We start from the raw sequence: 17,891 nt of genomic DNA, 5'->3' as shown, positions 1-17,891 counted from the left end.
AATTTTGCCAATAAAACTTGTATATTCTAAAAGCAGACTTCTAAATTCTAACTCGTATCAACATATATACCCATTATATACCAGTGTCATTTGTAATGAAATACCATTGCAAACCCAATCAACAAGAAACCCAACTACCTTCTCCCCCAATTTGCACTGCAAAAATTCGGTTGCAAATGCTGCTAGTGGAACTAAATTTATCTAAATCTATCTCTATCTTAATTGATAACAATCTAAAATAGAGAAACTAGATACTAATCTATAATAGAGAAAACTATATCCAAACCTTATCTCAATTTCTATGAGATAAGACTAATAACAAACTCAATCTTAATAAGAGATATTCAACATTCTCCCTCAAGAAAAAGCTTACTTAGCTTTAAACTTGTAATAAATGTATCCCAAAAAGATATATCATAATATCTATCGCTTAATAATGACGGTCTTGAGGAATATCTGAATTGAATAGATCAACATTTCAAAGTTTTTCTTAATTCATGTGAAGGAAAAAGACAACTTCTCATACTTGATATGACTGAGATTGATGCAACTCAAAATCTAATTCTTCTGGACTATTGTAAGGTCAGTTGAGCCAATAAACTAGGGCAAAAAAACAACAATAATACACTGCATAGTAAAATAAGGCTGAAGCAACAACTAACCAACAACAACCTCACACAAAAAACACTTGAGGTCGATCGATTCACGGCGTTTGAGACAAACAATTGTGTAAACTATGACACCGATAACTCTAAAAAACTAGAGAGTGGGCCAGCGTAACCGCAACTGCAACCCTAAAACTAGAAAACCAAAAAATTAGATTGAAGGTATCACATTATAAACCACATTGCATAAAGTCGACCAAGATTAATGTAATAAGAGCATCTCGAACCACAAGACACAAACAATGATCAACACCAACAAGGGTCCCATAAACGTACAACATTGCATTCTCCACACCAACAAGGGTCACGATCATGAACGACACACAAGAAAGGCAAGGGTTAGCTTGTCTACGGTGGTCGCGACACAAAAGAAGACAGAAAGAGAGGAGAAAATGCCCAAACTACGAAGAAAACCATTGGATCATCATGAAATCACAATTGAAAAGAGGACCCTGTCCCACAACCATGCTCCAACAAAGACAAAGCAAGCTTGGAGTCTGAGAAAACAACTATCTGCTTATACCCACGTTCCCAACATAGGCGGAGGCCATACAAGATTGTCGGGAGCTCTGCCTTAAGGAATTCCGAGACCCCAACATACGCTGAGAAACCGAAACACCACACCCCAGCAGAGTCACGCACCACGCCCCCCGATCCTGCCCTCCCCGGATTCTCTAGCGACGAGCCATCCACATTCAGCGCCACCCATCCGTCCGGCGGAGCTCGCCAAGCCACCCACCGAGGCTAAACAGCAGGATGGGCACTCGCTTGGTCCGCGTAGGACACACAAAACAACAACAGCTTGTTGTAGCACAATCTACCAAGGCATTTGAACGTGATTAAACACATAGTCACAACGACTACACCAGATATACCATGCATGAACCAGCAACGTTACCACATCCAAACGAGACACCGAATCAAGCCAGGCCTCCATAGAATCCGCAGGAAAGAACCCCGGTGCAACAAACAAGGCTAAATTGTTCCAAACATTCCGAGCAGCCAAGCAATCACGCAAACAGTGCATTTGGGTTTCATCATGTACGCTGAAAGACGACAAGTATAGGAGATGGGGATGCCACGGTGGCCAAGCACTTCTGCCACAGGGAGAGAATTATGAAGAGCTTGCCAAGAAAACACACGCATCTTCTCAGGCATCTTAACTCTCCACACCCAAGCCTACGAAGCAAGCGGGTAAACCGTATCATGCGTCTATAGCCAGTTATAACAGCTAGCTACTATATAAGCACCATCCAGGCTCTTTGACCAAGCCATACAATCAGTTTGACCAGTACTCGTGGGCACGCACATGGAAAGAAGTCGTTGACGCACGTCCGGTATAAGCGGTGTTGAGAGGCAACAGAGATCACACTCTCCATCACGAAACACATCCTTGATCCTGAGAGCGGTGTCGGAAACATGAACATACGGAACCAAACTGCATAAAGGACCCCCCTCACACCAATGATCAAACCAGAAAGATAGCTCACATTCTCCAACCCGGCAAACAAAACCAGGCTGAATCAAATTCCTAGCCTTCACCAAAGCATTCCCGAGGGGAGAGCCACGTCTCGAAGCGGAATGGAGGAAGGGCTCATCGTGACAATAATAACTCATTGAAATACGGGCCCAGAGTTTATCGCTATTGTGAGCAAGCTCCCACACAAGTTTTCCAAGCATAGAGACATTGGTCAGCCTAGCTTGCCGCATCCCAAGTCCACCTTTCCGCTTGGCCATAGAAACAGTTCGCCACGAGACCATATGCATACCACGACGCTCTCCCCGAGACCAAATAAAATTGCGGGTCAAGCTATCCAACCAATCTTACACAGATTGTGGAAACCACAAGAGTTGCATAGGGTAGACGGGGATCCCATTCAACACCGCCTTCGCCAAGGTAACTCTACCTGCTTTGTTCAAGAGTTTCCCCTTCCAAGACGCTAACCTGCGTTTCACCCTGTCAATCACAAAATCAAAATCCCTCACTTTTTGTCTCCCTCTCTGGATGGGGAAGCCCAAGTACTTATCAAGATGAGAGGTGAAAGGGATGGAAGTGACACTAAAAATCCTTGCTTGTCGAGCACGATTAACCCCATCACCAACAAAAGCCCAGGATTTAGCCACATTAATTCTTAACCCTGAGGCAAGGCAGAAACTACTAAGAAGGTATGCAAAAGGTGCATCTGGGAGACCTTTACTTTGGCAAATAAGAGCACGTCGTCCGCAAAGAACAGATGAGATATGGCAGGTCCATTCCTAGAGATAGGCACCGACAGCCAGTCCCCCTATCCACAGCATCCTGAATAATAATGGCAAGTCTTTCCATGCAAAGAACAAATAGATACGGCGACAAAGGGTCACCTTGACAGAGACCACGAGACGGGGCAAAAGGATCCAACTTCAACCCATTCCATAAAAGGGAGAGGGAGGAAGAAGTCACACAGAACATGATGAGCTCAATGATCACTTCCGGGAAGGCAAAGAAGTGAAGAGTATCCCTAAGGAAAGCCCAACTGATGCTATCATAAGCCTTCTCAAGGTCAAGTTTGAAAATAATATTCTGATTCCGACTCTTGCTCTTGCATATATGATGGACTATCTCCGGTAAAACAATCTCATTATCCACGGTCCCTTTCCCCGGAATGAAGCTGCTCTGCAAAGGACCCACAAGGTCATTGAGAAAAGGTCGTAACCTATTCACTAACACCTTCGTGATGAGCTTGTAGGTGACGTTACACAAGCTAATGGGGCGAAACTCTTTGAACGTCGTGGGCACATCCACTTTAGGGATGGACACAACTAGGGTGTCGGATAGAGCTCGGTCAAAAGAGCCCACAACAAAAGCCTCTCAGATGGTGCGCCAAACGTCATCCCCAACAATGTGTCAATACTCCTTAAAGAAAAGTGCCTGGAAACCATCTGGACCCGACGCTTTGAAAGACCCCATGCGAGATAAAGCCATCCAAACCTCCTCCTTAGTAACCGGAGCACAGAGCGCATGAGAAGCTGAAAGGGGAAGCCCCGTCACCACAGAAGAAGCAAGAGGGGACACATGAGACGCCGAAGGAGGGAAAAACAGAGCCTGGAAGAAAAGTCTGGCCTCCCTCTTAAGAATCTCCTCATCCTCACACCAAACCCCACAAGGTAAGTTGAGCGCATACACCTTGTTCCTCTTCCGCCGGATAACAGTTTGGGTGTGGAAAAAGCAAGTATTACGATCGCCGAATTTGATAACCCGTTCTCTAGATTTCTGGTACCAAAGAATCTCCTCCTGTTTCAAAGTCTCCTCTAATTCCTGTTGAATCTGATTCATGGTCCGCAAAAGGGAAGTAGAATCAACCCGCTCAAGCTCACGCAACACACCCATCAAACGGTTCTCCAAAGAATGCTTCCTCTAAAAAATATTCCCAAATGTTTACTTATTAAACAACAAGGAATTATCACGAACATAACCTAGATTGTTGTGAATCGGTTGGCTCTGATCCCAGGCTGAGGAGACAACGACCTTATACGAAGGATGTGAGACCCAAGCAGCTTCGAATCAGAAAAGTCTGGGGCCCCTACCACGAAGCAAAACCGCACAGCGAACCAACAGAGGATGATGATCAGAGTAATGGTGAGGCAACATTGCAGTTGCTCCCCCCTTCTGGAACATTGTATGCCAGTGGACATCAACAAAACACCAATCAAGTTTTTTAAGAAGAAGGGGTTCCCCCTCCCTCTTCCGCGCCCAAGTGAAGCGATAACTTTTCGGCATGATGTCAAGCAAGTTGCAATCCTCCACCAAGCTTGCCTATTTCTCATCTCTAGACGCAATGAACGCACCCTGATTCTGATCATAAGGGTATAAGGTCTCATTAAAGTCACCCACGATCATCCAGGGGTGCATGATGCGACAGTGATGCACCTTGAGATACTCCCAGCCACGAACACGCTCAGTCGTGGATGGGCTCACATAGATCCTTGTACAACACCAAGAAGATGAGGGGGAGTCTATCCTGATAGTAATGGCATGCAACATCGTCTCCACCACAGTGATGCTGAAGGGAGCGCCATCCTGTTTTAGGCACCAAATCCCTCCAGCACGCCCTCTAGCTTCTTCCACAGCCACTGGAACGTACCCATGTGACTTCCAAAAATTCTTCACTGCACAAAATTGAACCTTATATTCAAAAAGAAAAACAACAGTAGGGTGATGGACCCTTACCAACTCCTGAATGTGTCGCTTAGCAGACGCATTCGACACTCCCCTTATATTCCATGTTAGGACGGAGAAATCGTTGAGTTCTATCATCACAACACTGGAAAAAAAGGGGGAGAGGCACTACAATTGACCTCCCATATTCGCATCTTCATCAGGTGGCTCCCCATTCAAAACACCAGCCTGAGGGGCATCAAGATGCTGGCCTTCCTGTGCTAGTTGCGTCTCCTGCAGGCACGCAGTTGTGGTTGTCTCTGCTAGTCCCATGCCTGACGTCGGTTGTGCTTGGAAGAGCTTGCGAGGCACTGCACTCTTAGGTGGTTTCCTAGTTGCCCCTCCACCAGAGGGTGGCGGGTTGGGTGGTGGGGTCATGAAGACGATACCCGTGTTCCCGCGCCATCGCTTGGAAGGCGTTAGGACAAGTGAGTGATTCCCCGCCGAAAAAGGAAGGTGCAAATCTCGCGCCATGAAGGAAGGAGATTCCTTCGTTTTCGCCTTTAGGCCCCGCACTCCCATGCGGTTTATGTTGTTCCTTATTTCTCGCCCTTGTCAACGTGGATTTCCCTGATTGGTAGCTTATTTTTGAAATCAAATTTGCCCTTGACTTTTTATTCTTAACCTTTGTCCAGCCGTCATCATTACTCTTATGGGTCCCCTGCGTCTTGCCAGCCCTAGGGTTTCCAGTCACGTCCGCCACCGTTTCCGGCTCTTTCGGGCGGGGTTTTCTCACCGTGTCCAGCAAACGAGACACTTCACAATTACGGCATAGGTGGCCATAACAACCACAGTGGTCGCTGATCACGTGGATTCCTTCAAACTCCACACGTATCCGCTGATTCCGAAACCATAACATTTGTTAGGTTAATTTAGGTATCATGAAATTAATTAGCTAAGGTGTACTCCCTCCGTTCCAAAACTATTGTAGTTTTAGTTTTTTTGTTTTGTTTCAAAACCATTGTAGTTTTACATATCCAAAGCACTTTATATCATTCTCTTCCATTCATACCCTCATTTAATATTGTATCTCCCAAGTACCACTTCTTATTTCCACCAATCACAATTCTCACAAATTAGTTGACCAATGATTTTCATTCTCTCTCTTTCATATAACTCATATTAAATAAGGGTTTTTTAGTCAAATTATAACATCAATTAATGAGCTCTTAAACTTTGTGCACACACCTAAAACTATAATAGTTTTGGAACAAAAGAAGTAATTAATAGATACGTATAGTAGTGGAATCCAAATAAGCTAAATTGAATGGCGCAAAGGACACAAAATAAGTACTCATAAGATACTAAATAAGAACTCACCAGACACGTAAATATTTCACCTAGCTTTTTTTGTTTTAATAAGTTATATATATTATATTAAAATGAAGCACAAGGGGTACTTCAACCCAATACAAGTAGGAAAGGAGAAAAAGGAAAACCAAAGCATTAAGTTTACATAACAATCTCAAATTTCACCTAAACCTATATCAGGCAAGGAGTAAATATGAACTTTTCTATAGTAGGGATCCAAGAGCAGCTTTACTTTGACGGGGAGTAAACCCTAACAATACCATAATTATAGGGACTAAAAACATAAATAACCCAAAAAAAACTATACCAAAAGCGTGTCATTTCAATTTTGAGTGAGTGAGGAGAAATTTCTAAAAGCTATTATTGCTTACTTTCTAGTCCTCCTTCAAGCAATTCTTATCTACTACTATTGTAGGGTAGACAACAAAATGAAAGAGCAAAGCAGGTGTTAATTGTGGGTCCATTGGCCCACTCAAGAAGGAAATATCTCCAAAGGATACAATGATTCATTGCAGGAGAGTGCTTCGAAGCAAAGACTCAAAAATAAATCCCTACCGTAAATCTTGTTTTCGTTTCGTTTTATTTAAATAAATAAACTTATCAACACTTTTTTGTAGAGCTATCAGAGCACGACGTGTGTTTCCCCTATCTAGAAAATAGGGCCAGCTGTTACCGTGTCCTTGACCACATCGGATACCCACTTGCACCATAAAGTGCACTAAGTAATCCAAAACTTCCAAAAGCTATATATGCACCCCACACTTCACTCACTCACTCAGAGACCAACTCAATTTCAGCACACTTACCATTTCACATAAGCAGAGAGTAGCTACTACCTACAACTAACCAACGAAGCGAATGAACTCGATTGACACAGAGCAGTACTCTGCAGGTTCATCATCTGAAGCTTGCTCGGATATGATGCTAGCATCAGCTAGGCCAAAGAAGTGTGCAGGGTGTCGAGTGTTCAAGGAGACAAGGCACCCTGTGTACCGAGGAGTGAGGAGCAGGAACAACAACAAGTGGGTGTGCGAGGTTCGTGTTCCCAATGACAAAACAACCAGGATATGGCTCGGCACCCACCAGACACCTGAGATAGCGGCCCGTGCGCACGACGTTGCGGCGCTCGCGCTTCGTGGGAAGTCCGCTTGCCTCAACTTCGCGGACTCCGCGTGGAGGGTGCCGCCGTTGTTGCCGGCGTCAAACAGTGCAAAGGAGCTTAGGAGAGTGGCAACGGAAGTTGCACATGCGTTTGCGGCTGAGGACCGTTGCCATGGCCAGCAACAGCAGCAGCAGCAAACTTATAATGGTGATCAGCTCTGTAGCACCGGTGACAGCGTTGAAGTTGTGGAAAACAGTAATAATAGTGATAAAACATTGCATGACTTGGAAAGGTTGTGTTTTGAATTCGATGAAGTACTTCTTCAGGGTGGTATTGAGGAAGAACAGGACCTGCATGGTTGGATTCGGAACATGGAGGATGAGCCTTTAAGATCTCCACAGCATCCATTTGAGGGATCATATGGTAATTACAGTGTGGAGAACTTGAGTATTGATGATGTGGATGTGGAGGTTTCCTTGTGGAGTTTTTCCATCTGAACAATCTGATATACGCACATTTAATTTGGTTTCTGATTAATTAGGCTTTTAATTTGATTGAGAGTGTCATAAATCAGTGTTTGAATGATTGTCTGTCACTTGTTTTCTTGGATTTTGGTTTTAGTTAGCTTGTACGTACAATTACTCTCTTAATTTTTTCTGAATATATACATCGAATTTCTCATAAACCTTAAATTTGTTTCCCTTCCATATAGCTAAAAGAGTGAGAAAGTGAAGAAGTCTAGTTCTAAGTTCTAATGAAGTGGGTGTTGTTCTTTCTATAGAAGCCTCTTGCTCGAGGAAGCTGTTGAGCTGAAGTTTCTGGAGTAAATTTGCGGCGAAGGAAGAAGGAGGCTTAGGTGCCACGAGAGAGATGTTCTTTACGCGAGCTTCTATTGGAGGAACAGAATTTTTAAAAACGATGTCGTTGAATGAGGAGACCAACGTTCACTGCCTCCACAAGTTCAGCTTGTGGCGCTAAAGAATGACACCTGGCGGAGAGAGTGCGATACTTTTTCATCGGACAGCTCCATTGAAAAAGACGTCAAAGAAGATGAGGATGCCCCACGTCACAAGATAGGAGTCAAAACCATGCTATTGGTGCTTTTCTAGCTACTACTATATAGAGTAATCTTTTTCTCCTTAAAATAACTTGATATTTATGGATAATTATCCCAAACTAGGTTCAGCAAAAAACATATAATGTGGCTTAAAATAGTTAGATCCGAGAAACTCTTTAGGAAAGTATATTCGGAATCTTAGGTTGATAATAATTAGGAACAGTTGGTTTGCGCACGCGCGGACTGTGTACAATGTAGGGGGCGGGGGAAGCTCACTACACCTCAGCACCATGCAATTAAGATTTTGTCATGGGCTTTTCTTTTGGGCCCTTAATTTATAATTGGTCTTTAGATTTTGTCATGGCCTCATGGGCATACATACTTTTTTAATACTACTAAAATAAAAATAGGAGAAAATTGAATTTTTATAATTAAAAAAACATTATAATTTTTAGTCTCTACATTAATGAAATATGTAAAGTTAGTCTCTATCTGTCCAAAAAAAAATTTAAATTACGTCTATAATACTAACTAAAATAAGTATTTGATATGCGACTTTCATGCTAATAAAACGACGAAAAATTTTCTCTCTCAAAATTTAAGATGGATTCATGTGTTTATAGAACTCAAGTATTTTATGCTAAATGCGCAATAGATATGTTCAAAGTGAAAAAGATACGAAAAACATGGAAAAGGAGCACTTGGTAAATTTAGTAAGTTGTATGCTCTTTCCTAGAATGGCTCGTGTAGATTCAATCACCATTGGATTGAACTGAAATTTTAATATCTTGTTCACCACAAACATATCTTCAATTTGATCGGCCTAGCCGTCAAGAAAATGTATGCATTAAGAGAATGTGCCCAAGCAAGGGGCATGACCGTGTTGGATTTCTAGCACACTCATGTTGCTGTTATTTAATTGAGGAGGGTCGTGAGGCATTAGACACACAACCATGACTTTGTTAAAATCTTGTAATGTCAGAAGCAGGCCGAGACGCGTTTTAGGGGTATAAGAGCAATTACTATGTCATTCTAACACATTGAACTTCATTCTAAAACCTAAGGAGGAAGACCTTAGAGTGCCGTGGAGGCACAAGAACAAGGAAAAGAAACTTCACAGGCAGACTGTTGAAGACTAAGAGCCCTCTTCATTGGTTTATCTCTTCTTCTTTTATCTGGGATGATATCCATGATTATGATTTCTATGTTTTTATGTTAATTTGATTAGTTATACATCTTTTTGAATGTTGCGATGTAATTGATGACGTGATCCCGTTTATATATTTTATTGTCTAAGTGTCCCTACATGATTGATATTTTTTCTTTGCTTTAACTATACTGCGACTTGATCAACCGCAGTATACATCTTAGTGGTTAATTCACTATTGGAGGAAGGGTTATTTCAACTGAACTGAGAAGGAAATCGAGTGTGTTTCATTAATAATAACTCGCTCGTGATGGAGATTTAATGATTGGTTTCGTATGCATTCAACAAACCTATGCTTAGATTGTCAAGCATATCTTAAGTAGCCTCTTTGTGCTTCATGCCTATCCGTTTAGTCGCGCATGCATGAAAGTTACTTATCTGGGTAGGACAATTAATAATAATTTGGTGGTGAGTTAATTTTTTAAGAGGTATAGTTGAATTTTATAGGAATCATAAGTAGAAGGTATAAATTGGGAATCTAATTCTATTATTATCGTAACCTTGAAGCTTCTCTTCTCTTTAGACTCTTCCTTATTTTCATTGCTTTCTTTAATTCTTACATGATCACAAATATCGACCAACCTTTTGATTGTCTAAACGATGAGTTCATCATGTGAAACCAAGTATTTATTTTGCATTTTGCTCTTATTTGCGGGTCCAGTTTAAGCACAACAACTATGAAAAGGGAAGAGATGGCATATCCAAAAAAGAATTACTAAAGTTACTTATTCCACGAAATTAAGGTAGCTTTATTCTTGTGGATGGCTAGGCACAACAAGATAGCCTCCAAACTGAATGTACGGTCAAAAGGGGTGGTCCTTGAGGGAGATGGAGTGTACGTGTTCAATTGGTGGTGCTGAAACGGAAATGACAGAGCACCTTCTTTAATTTCCACTTCACTAAGTGGGGAAAATATGGTGTGAGGTGATTAAGTCTGAAGGCACTCAATGGGTGTATCCAGGTTTCTGTCTAGAAGGAGAGAACATGGCGCAGTCCCAGATTGCATTTTACTGGGACATGGTTCCATTTTATTTATACTGGTCAATGTGGCTCGGTAGAAATGACCTGATATTCAAACAAATTAACATTGTTGATGCTCAAATATGAGACCTTCATAGACTTTTATATATATAACTTCAGCTCAATTAAGATGTATTCAGAACCTAAATCTCAATGATTTAATTTGGAGAATGGTCTCCACCCCCTATGATTGTTTTAAAATTTAGTGACAATGGAGGCTTGGAGCTTCTAAAGGGAATCCTGGTGTCAGCAGAATTGAATTAACAAAGCTGATATAGGCTTGGGCATTTGAAGCAGAAATTAGAGCGATTATCGCTAATTCGCTATTATTCTGTCATTAATTCAACTCCAAGAAGTAATATACTTGATTTTTCATTAGCGGCGGGGTGGGTAAACAACAATTCCAATCGGCTATGAAAATTACCCAATGTCTTAAACTCTATTGATTATTTAAGATTTGAAGAAACTTACTTGAAGGGGGTTCACACATAGGGAATTAAACCATTTAATTTCGCTGATGTAGCTGCAAAACAGAGATCTTCTAGGACTGATGTCCTTTAATTTGTTCTGTAATTGATGATGCATAAGGGCTCGATTGCATTGGCTAATTGAGAAGGGTTTTCTCAAATTTTCTGATTTATACCATTGTAATTCATTCTTCCAAAAGAAAAAGAAAATAGATTGTGATTTATCCTTTCCCTCCACCTTAGTATAAACAATCATATAGTAATATGCTTTAAACCACAATAATTTGGTGATTTGAAATGAGAACTGCTTTTGTAAACTTTTTTTTTTTTTTAGATAAGCTAAAATTTATTGAATGAAGTACAAGGGGTACTTCAACCCAATACAGGAAAAGATAGAAACAAAAGAGGAAAAGACACTAACCGGAAAAGCAGCTCAAAACAAAAACAAAAAAACCCCCTCTCACTGGGAGCAAGTCTTTATAGGAATGCCTCATTAAAACCTTGATAGGAAAACCCCCTTGGGAAAAACCTAGCAAGGAAAAAGAGTACACTAACTATAAAGACTAAGCAGCACTCCCAGGAGAAATACAAAAACCCAACACAACCCCACTTAAAGTATTATTCTCCAGCTAACAAAACCAGATTCCATCATACTGCATCACCACCAAACAGCACGCACAGTTCCAAAGGCCATTCCACAAGCCAAAACATCACACTAGGCACAAGTCACAGGACATAATAGGTTCCTTCCAAACAGCCCGTGAGTGCAAGCAAAGAAAGTAGACAACCACCCCACAAAACATATAATGCAATTCCATTAACAGACCAGCAAACCAGCTCACATCATAAGCCTTGAATGCATGATAGTGGAATAGAGTGCCAATCATAAAAAGAGTAACAGAAATCCTTGACATTTGCTTTCATCCAAGTCCAAGAATGTCTTTTAATTTGATCTAGAGCCTCTTCGTGATTAAATTGATTCCCTCTGAACACAAGTGAATTCCTCCCTAACCAAAGTGTCCAAAGTATTGCCAGCCACACAGTTAATGAAACCCGCCTTTGGATGTTGCTCCAACCAATTTTAAACTGCATGAGATGGTCCCTTGGAGAAGATGTCGTGCCTAGGTTCACTCCAATCCAATCTGCCGCACGCTGCCAGAGATGCGTCGAAACCGGGCACGAAAATAACAAGTGCCAAGTGGACTCCAAATGACCATTACAGAGGCTACATTGTGCTTGCCCCTGATCATCCAGTACCTTCCTCTTAATTAGATTCTCCTTGCTGGCAATGCGATCGAGAAGGACTCGCCAAGCGAACGCTTTGACCTTCGAAGGAGCCAAGGACCGCCACACATCAGAAAGCGCCTGATCTGGTTCCAAAGATAAAGATCCCTGCAAAAAAAGATAGGCAGAATTAACTGTATAAAGACCATCACCACTGGCCAGCCAAGTCCAGTGGTCAGGAGACCCCTCTATCAACCGAGTTCCTGCGGTATCAGACATCAAGCTTGCTGCCCAGATTTGCTCTCGACCCACCAATGGTCTTCTCCACAAAAGCTCCCACTGCCATTTACCATTAATCCAGTTTCCACATTGGTGTATTGAAGCCCATTTTAATTTTGACAAGTGATATAAACGGAAGTATTTAGCACGGAAGCAACCACATCCTGACCAATCTTCATGCCAAAAATCTGTACTGTTGCCCATCCGTACTGATTTTTTTGTACCTGCGTCAAGCCAGCTCACCTCATCAACAAGACATGCCCCTTGAACATCCCGCCACCATGCTGATTCCTGAGGGAAAGAACCAACTGAATACTTTGCTTGAAGAACCTGGCTCCAAAAGCAACTGGGATCGGAGCGCCACTTCCACATCCATTTTCCGAGCAGTGCTTTATTAAAAAGTGTTAAATCCTTGATCCCCAAACCCCCCGTATCTTTGGATTTACAAATAGTAGCCCAGCTAACCCAAGCAATCTTCCTTTCTTCTTCACTTCCACCCCAAAGGAAGTCTCTCATCAACCTGTTGCAGATTTTAACCACACAGGTAGACACTTTAAAAAATGACAGATAAAATAATGGAAGAGCAGATAAGACACTCTGAATGAGGCAAACGCGACCACCAAAAGATACAGATTTACGCCTCCATGTTGAGAGTCTACTTCTGAATTTAGCAATAACCGGTTCCCAAGTTCGAATACGATCTGCTCTAGCACCAATAGGGATCCCAAGATACACAAATGGGATGCTCATTAATTTGCAGTGAAGAAAAGAAGCAAAGCATTGGGCAGGACCTGTATCAAGAGCAATAGTAGCTAATTTACTCTTGTGGAAATTCACTTTGAGACCGGAAATCAGTTCAAAGCACCTAAGGATTCCCTTCATTACCACCACATTCTGAAACGTTGCTTCCCCCATAAAAATAGTGTCATCAGCAAACTGAAGGAGGGAAACAACACAAGAACCACTCATACCCACCTTGTAGCCTTTGAAGTCACCCAAATTAACAGCATTCATAAATAATCCATTTAATCCTTTGCAGTTTGCACATTTGTTGATCTATCACAAGAAAACCAAAGACAAAAATAAGTCAAATCATTCAAATACTACTAATTAGTCAATGCCTAAATTGGGTGCTTCATGTTTCATTAAATAGCAAAACTCCACAAGGAAACCTCAGCATCACCCTCCACATCACTTCAATCCCAACCATATGATCCTACAAATTCATGCAGCGGAGATCGTAAAGGCTCATCAGCCATTCTCCGAAGCCAATCATGCAGCTCCTGCTCCGCCTGCAACTCCGACGACACACCACCGGGAAGAGCTTCATCCAATTCCAAACTCAATTCCTTCAACTGCAACGGTTTTCCATTATCATCATCTTCCATGACACTGTCAGTACTAATTCTGTCGCTGCTACAAACCTCATCACCATCAGTTACCTGCTGCCAATTACTATCCTCAACCGCAAACGCCTCAGCAACCTCCCCCGCCACCCGCCTTATCTCCTTCTTACAGTTCGACGCCGGCAGCAAAGGCGGAATCCGCCACGCGGAGTCCGCAAAGTTGAGGCAAGCAGACTTCCCACGGAGTGCGAGCGCCGCAACGTCATGAGCACGCGCCGCCATCTCAGGGGTCGGATACGTTCCGAGCCAAATCCTGCCGTTCTTCTCGTTGGGAACACACGCCTCGCAAACCCCCTTGTCGTTGTTCCTCCTCCTCACTCCTCTGTACACCGGGTGCCTCGTCTCCTTGAATATTCTTCGCCCCGTGTTTACGGTGATTTTTGGTAAACAAATATCCTCTTAGTTCGACTAAAGGAAGTTTAGATTCAGGGTCCTTTTGGGAAAACGTCTTGCCAAAGTGTTGTGTGTGAGTTGATGGTTTTCGACAACAAAGGATCGATTCAAAAGAAACTGGATTTCATTGAATAAAGATCAAGTACATGAAGGTCAAAGTGTACCCAAGTGAAAAGGAAACTGCAAGGAATGTAAATTTCGACAAGAAATTAAACAACAGGACTGGTGAATCCCAGGAAATTAACAAATAACACGACAAGCTTAAACGCAGTAAAGATAAACATTTGGTTCTGCAACATACTCCTCCATCATCACGTCTTGCTCCTCGAGTCTCATTGATGCGGACATTAGAGCTTTTAGTGAATCTTTCAGAGTTGAGTTCGGAACCTCCTTTCTGACTTGAATTCTCCCATTTATAGAGCATGTCCTTGGCGGTTTTTCCTTCTTCTTGGATGGGTTAGTGGGTCTAATTCCTTCTTCCCAAGATCTGCAGTTGGTTCTGGGAGTTCTTTGTGCAGTGGTGGAGGTCGTGGGCCTCAACTGCTTCAACCGCTCCTTGGCCACGTGTCTCACCATCGTGGTGAGGATCTGACTTGGTCAATGCTGCACATGTTAAATGTGCCCGTTTGTAGCAATAGCTCCTATTGTCAAATTCGGCTGCTCCTTTAACTTGGTGCATTTTTCCTTTCCCTTCTTTAGTCTAAATTCGACTACCTCGTGTGCTTTGGGCCGAATGTGTTTTTTCTTTCTTGGGCCAAAATATTGGGCCAACAGATGCCCCCAAAAAATGTTGATTCTCGACTACCAGATCTTGGAGGGATCAAGCATTTTTTGCTCGTGAATTTCGATGGAGCTTGTCGGCTGTTCGCGACTTTTAACTTTCTGATTTCAAGTCCCATCAGAGATCCTATCGTTTGACTTTTGCTCCAATCAGAGTCTTTGGCGTCTGACTTCGTCTGTCATCTGCCGTCTCTACCCTAGGGTAATCATGACCCCTTTTTAGCCTTTATGCTAGGGTTTGCGGTTATATAATAAAATAACCGTTGGATTTCAAAACTTTTCATGCTCCATCCTGTAATGCAGCTTCACGTCCGACTCTTCATTTGCCTATAAATACGCCATTGTTGGCCCTTTGCAAGCTTTACGCTTTTTCAAACATTCAAGCTTTGCCTGATTTCATTCGTGATCATCTTCAATCGTCTGATTTCTGCTTTTCTGGTGCATCTTCTGTATATTTTCATGGCTTCCAGTACTGACGACGTCATTCCCCTGGCCGCTGCGTGCGAGATGAACGAGGCGAAACGCACTCCCCTTCCAGACCCGCCATATGAAGTGGAGAAACGGGCTATCTGGAAATCCCAGGTATTTATCCCTATTTCTGTAAATGGCAATCTACGTGCCATTTTAGGTCCTTTGAAGAAGGCGAAGAAGGGCAGGCCTAACATTCTTCCTGAGGGTTACGAGCAGTTTCACCCCAGTGTTCGTGGGGATGAGCTTGTTCTTGCATTTCGACCCTCTTACCGCTTGCCCTTTCTGAAAGATCCCAAGAGGACTTGTAGGTCTGCACCGCCTAACCCAACTGCTGGTGAGGGAGCCTATTTGAAATGGCTTGACAGGGTGGAGGCTAGTAAGTCTGGGCATTGGAGAGTCACTGGGATTTTCGACCTCATTCAGTTGTCGAGGTCGCCGATTTCTTACAATCCTGCTATGCTTTTAAGTTCTCTCTTCTTTTGGGAGCGGTCTACCAATAGCTTCCATGTCCCCTTTGGGATGCTTTCTCCCACTCTCCTTGATGTTGCTGCCATTACTGGCCTTTGGGTGGTGGGTGATGATTACCATTCCTCTGCTGCCCCCACCAATCCCATCGCCATTCCGACGTATAACATCTCTTTCAGTAAATTTATTAAAGATCACTATGTCGAGAATGGTGAAGTCTCCGACGCTGAGCATGTCGCGTTTCTGCTGTATTGGCTTTCTGCCTATGTGTTCTGCACCAAATCCTTGTGGATTCCGGCTAAACTTCTTCCTTTAGCCAATTTGTTACATGAGGGTCGAATTATCGCTATGGCCAGGCTTGTACTTGACAATCTTTACCAAATGATCAATGAAGCGATAGCCGACATTCGAGATCCTAAGGTTGCGTCTTTGAATGCAGCTGGTCCTTTCTGGCTACTTCAACTTTGGATGAATGCGGTCTTCGAATCATTTCTTCCAGCCAAGAACTCTCCTCCTGTGGTGTCTAACACAAGGGTCGATGCTTTCAGGCTTGAAGCCCTTACTCCTCCTTATGACGCTTCCACTTTTGAAGTTGACTTTAAGAAGTATTTCACCATGTTTTTCGAGCTGAAACGTTTTCGCTCGGGCTTTGCGCTGTATCACAAACCTTCCTATGGCCCTCGGTGGCTAAGGAATTCTTTCCCTAACCTTCCTGGCTCAGATAACCTCTCTCAGCATCAAATCGAGCTTTGGCAGACTATATTATCTCCTAGGGTGTTGACTATCAACTTTGCCAGTAATGACTTCACTCTGTGTGGTTACAATCCTCAGCTCGTGTCTCGACAATTTGGGCTGAGCCAAGATTTGCCCAATACTTTGTTCGACAAATCCCTCGTCCTCTATCCTGGTACCATCACCAAACGTAGTGCCTTCGACACTACCATTAGCTACTACAACGAGGAGGAGCTGCTTGGCCTTAGTCCTTTCAATTTTACCCCATCTTTTTACGTCACCCAGGCGTTTAAGGCGTGGTGGTCTGCTTATTGGCATGATATTTCGACGCCGATTGAAGATTGCTTCCAGCGCATAACGAGTATTTTTCTTTTAATGAAGCAGGCCCCAAAGAAGACCAAAGGTATGCATACATCTGAGATCAACTCTTTTCAACAATTCTTCGGTGTAGTATACTTTTCGGGTCCTCGTCTTCAGGAAACTGTTGCCAAAGCAGCCCAAGTTCTAAGGAGAATGTGGGAAGCTAAAGCCAAGAAAACTCGATTGAGCATTCCCTCTGATGAGGATGGTCTTTCTTTCATTACTCGAAAAACAGGCTTTAGGTTCCCACCACTGCCTACTTGTAAGTATGCTTTGGCTTTTCCAGTGGTGCTTCCTAAGTGGGTTGATCATGTAAGTATCAAAAACTTTTACCATAGCGCACTGCCCCCTCGGAAGCGGGTGACTTGGACCAAGCGTTACCTATGGAATTTCCGTCTCCATGTGCCGGTCGAAATCTTCAACCACATATCGATAAGAACGCTTATTGGTCAAGGTACTCATTTCGACCTAGCACCTTTGCGATACTTATGGCTTAATTTTCCTTTGTTTTTCTTTTGTAGCTGAGCCGATTCCGCGACCGACCCCTCAAGCTTCTCATCGGGTGACTTCTTCTACTATTGAAGTTGAGGATGATGATGATGATGTTGCTCTGGCTGATAAGCTCAAGATGCCTAAGGTAATACTAAAACCTGTGAAGCTTTGATCTTTATTCGATATATATATCTTTGTGATTATTTTCCTTTTGTTTCAGAGTCGAAAACGAGGGGCCACCCCTACCACTTCTGCAGGCCAGAAA

General features: G+C 42.8%; 1 protein-coding gene and 1 pseudogene across 2 annotated transcripts; one reads left to right on the top strand and one right to left on the bottom strand.

The window, feature by feature from the left end:
- The first annotated feature begins 6,935 nt into the window (after positions 1–6,935).
- Positions 6,936–8,602, top strand: LOC130716039 (dehydration-responsive element-binding protein 1F-like). 2 transcript variants are annotated; one of them, XM_057566215.1, is made up of 2 exons: positions 6,936–7,696; positions 7,986–8,602. In XM_057566215.1, the coding sequence occupies exons 1-2, from the start codon at positions 7,030–7,032 to the stop codon at positions 8,003–8,005; spliced, it is 687 nt and encodes a 228-aa protein (XP_057422198.1). In that variant the 5' UTR covers positions 6,936–7,029; the 3' UTR covers positions 8,006–8,602. The 2 variants fall into 2 exon arrangements, with proteins under 2 accessions (XP_057422198.1, XP_057422197.1); XM_057566214.1 differs by having other exon boundaries at positions 8,055–8,601.
- A 5,070-nt stretch (positions 8,603–13,672) lies between these two features.
- LOC130712916 (dehydration-responsive element-binding protein 1D-like) lies at positions 13,673–15,005 on the bottom strand (annotated as a pseudogene).
- Positions 15,006–17,891: the final 2,886 nt, after the last annotated feature.

Source organism: Lotus japonicus, chromosome 4 (genome assembly GCF_012489685.1).
Source record: "Lotus japonicus ecotype B-129 chromosome 4, LjGifu_v1.2".
Taxonomy (NCBI): domain Eukaryota; kingdom Viridiplantae; phylum Streptophyta; class Magnoliopsida; order Fabales; family Fabaceae; genus Lotus; species Lotus japonicus.
The sequence above is the reverse complement of the archived record's forward strand: the minus strand, read 5'-3'. Positions and strand labels throughout refer to the sequence as shown.

What these genes read in the sequence shown, in the direction of transcription:
- LOC130716039 (XM_057566214.1), top strand. Translation starts at nt 7,030, where the DNA reads ATGAACTCGATTGACACAGAGCAGTACTCTGCAGGTTCATCATCTGAA. An exon ending in TCCATTTGAGGGATCATATG is followed by an intron (nt 7,697 to 8,054) that starts GTAATTACAGTG and finishes TTCTTTCTATAG; the next exon opens with AAGCCTCTTGCTCGAGGAAG.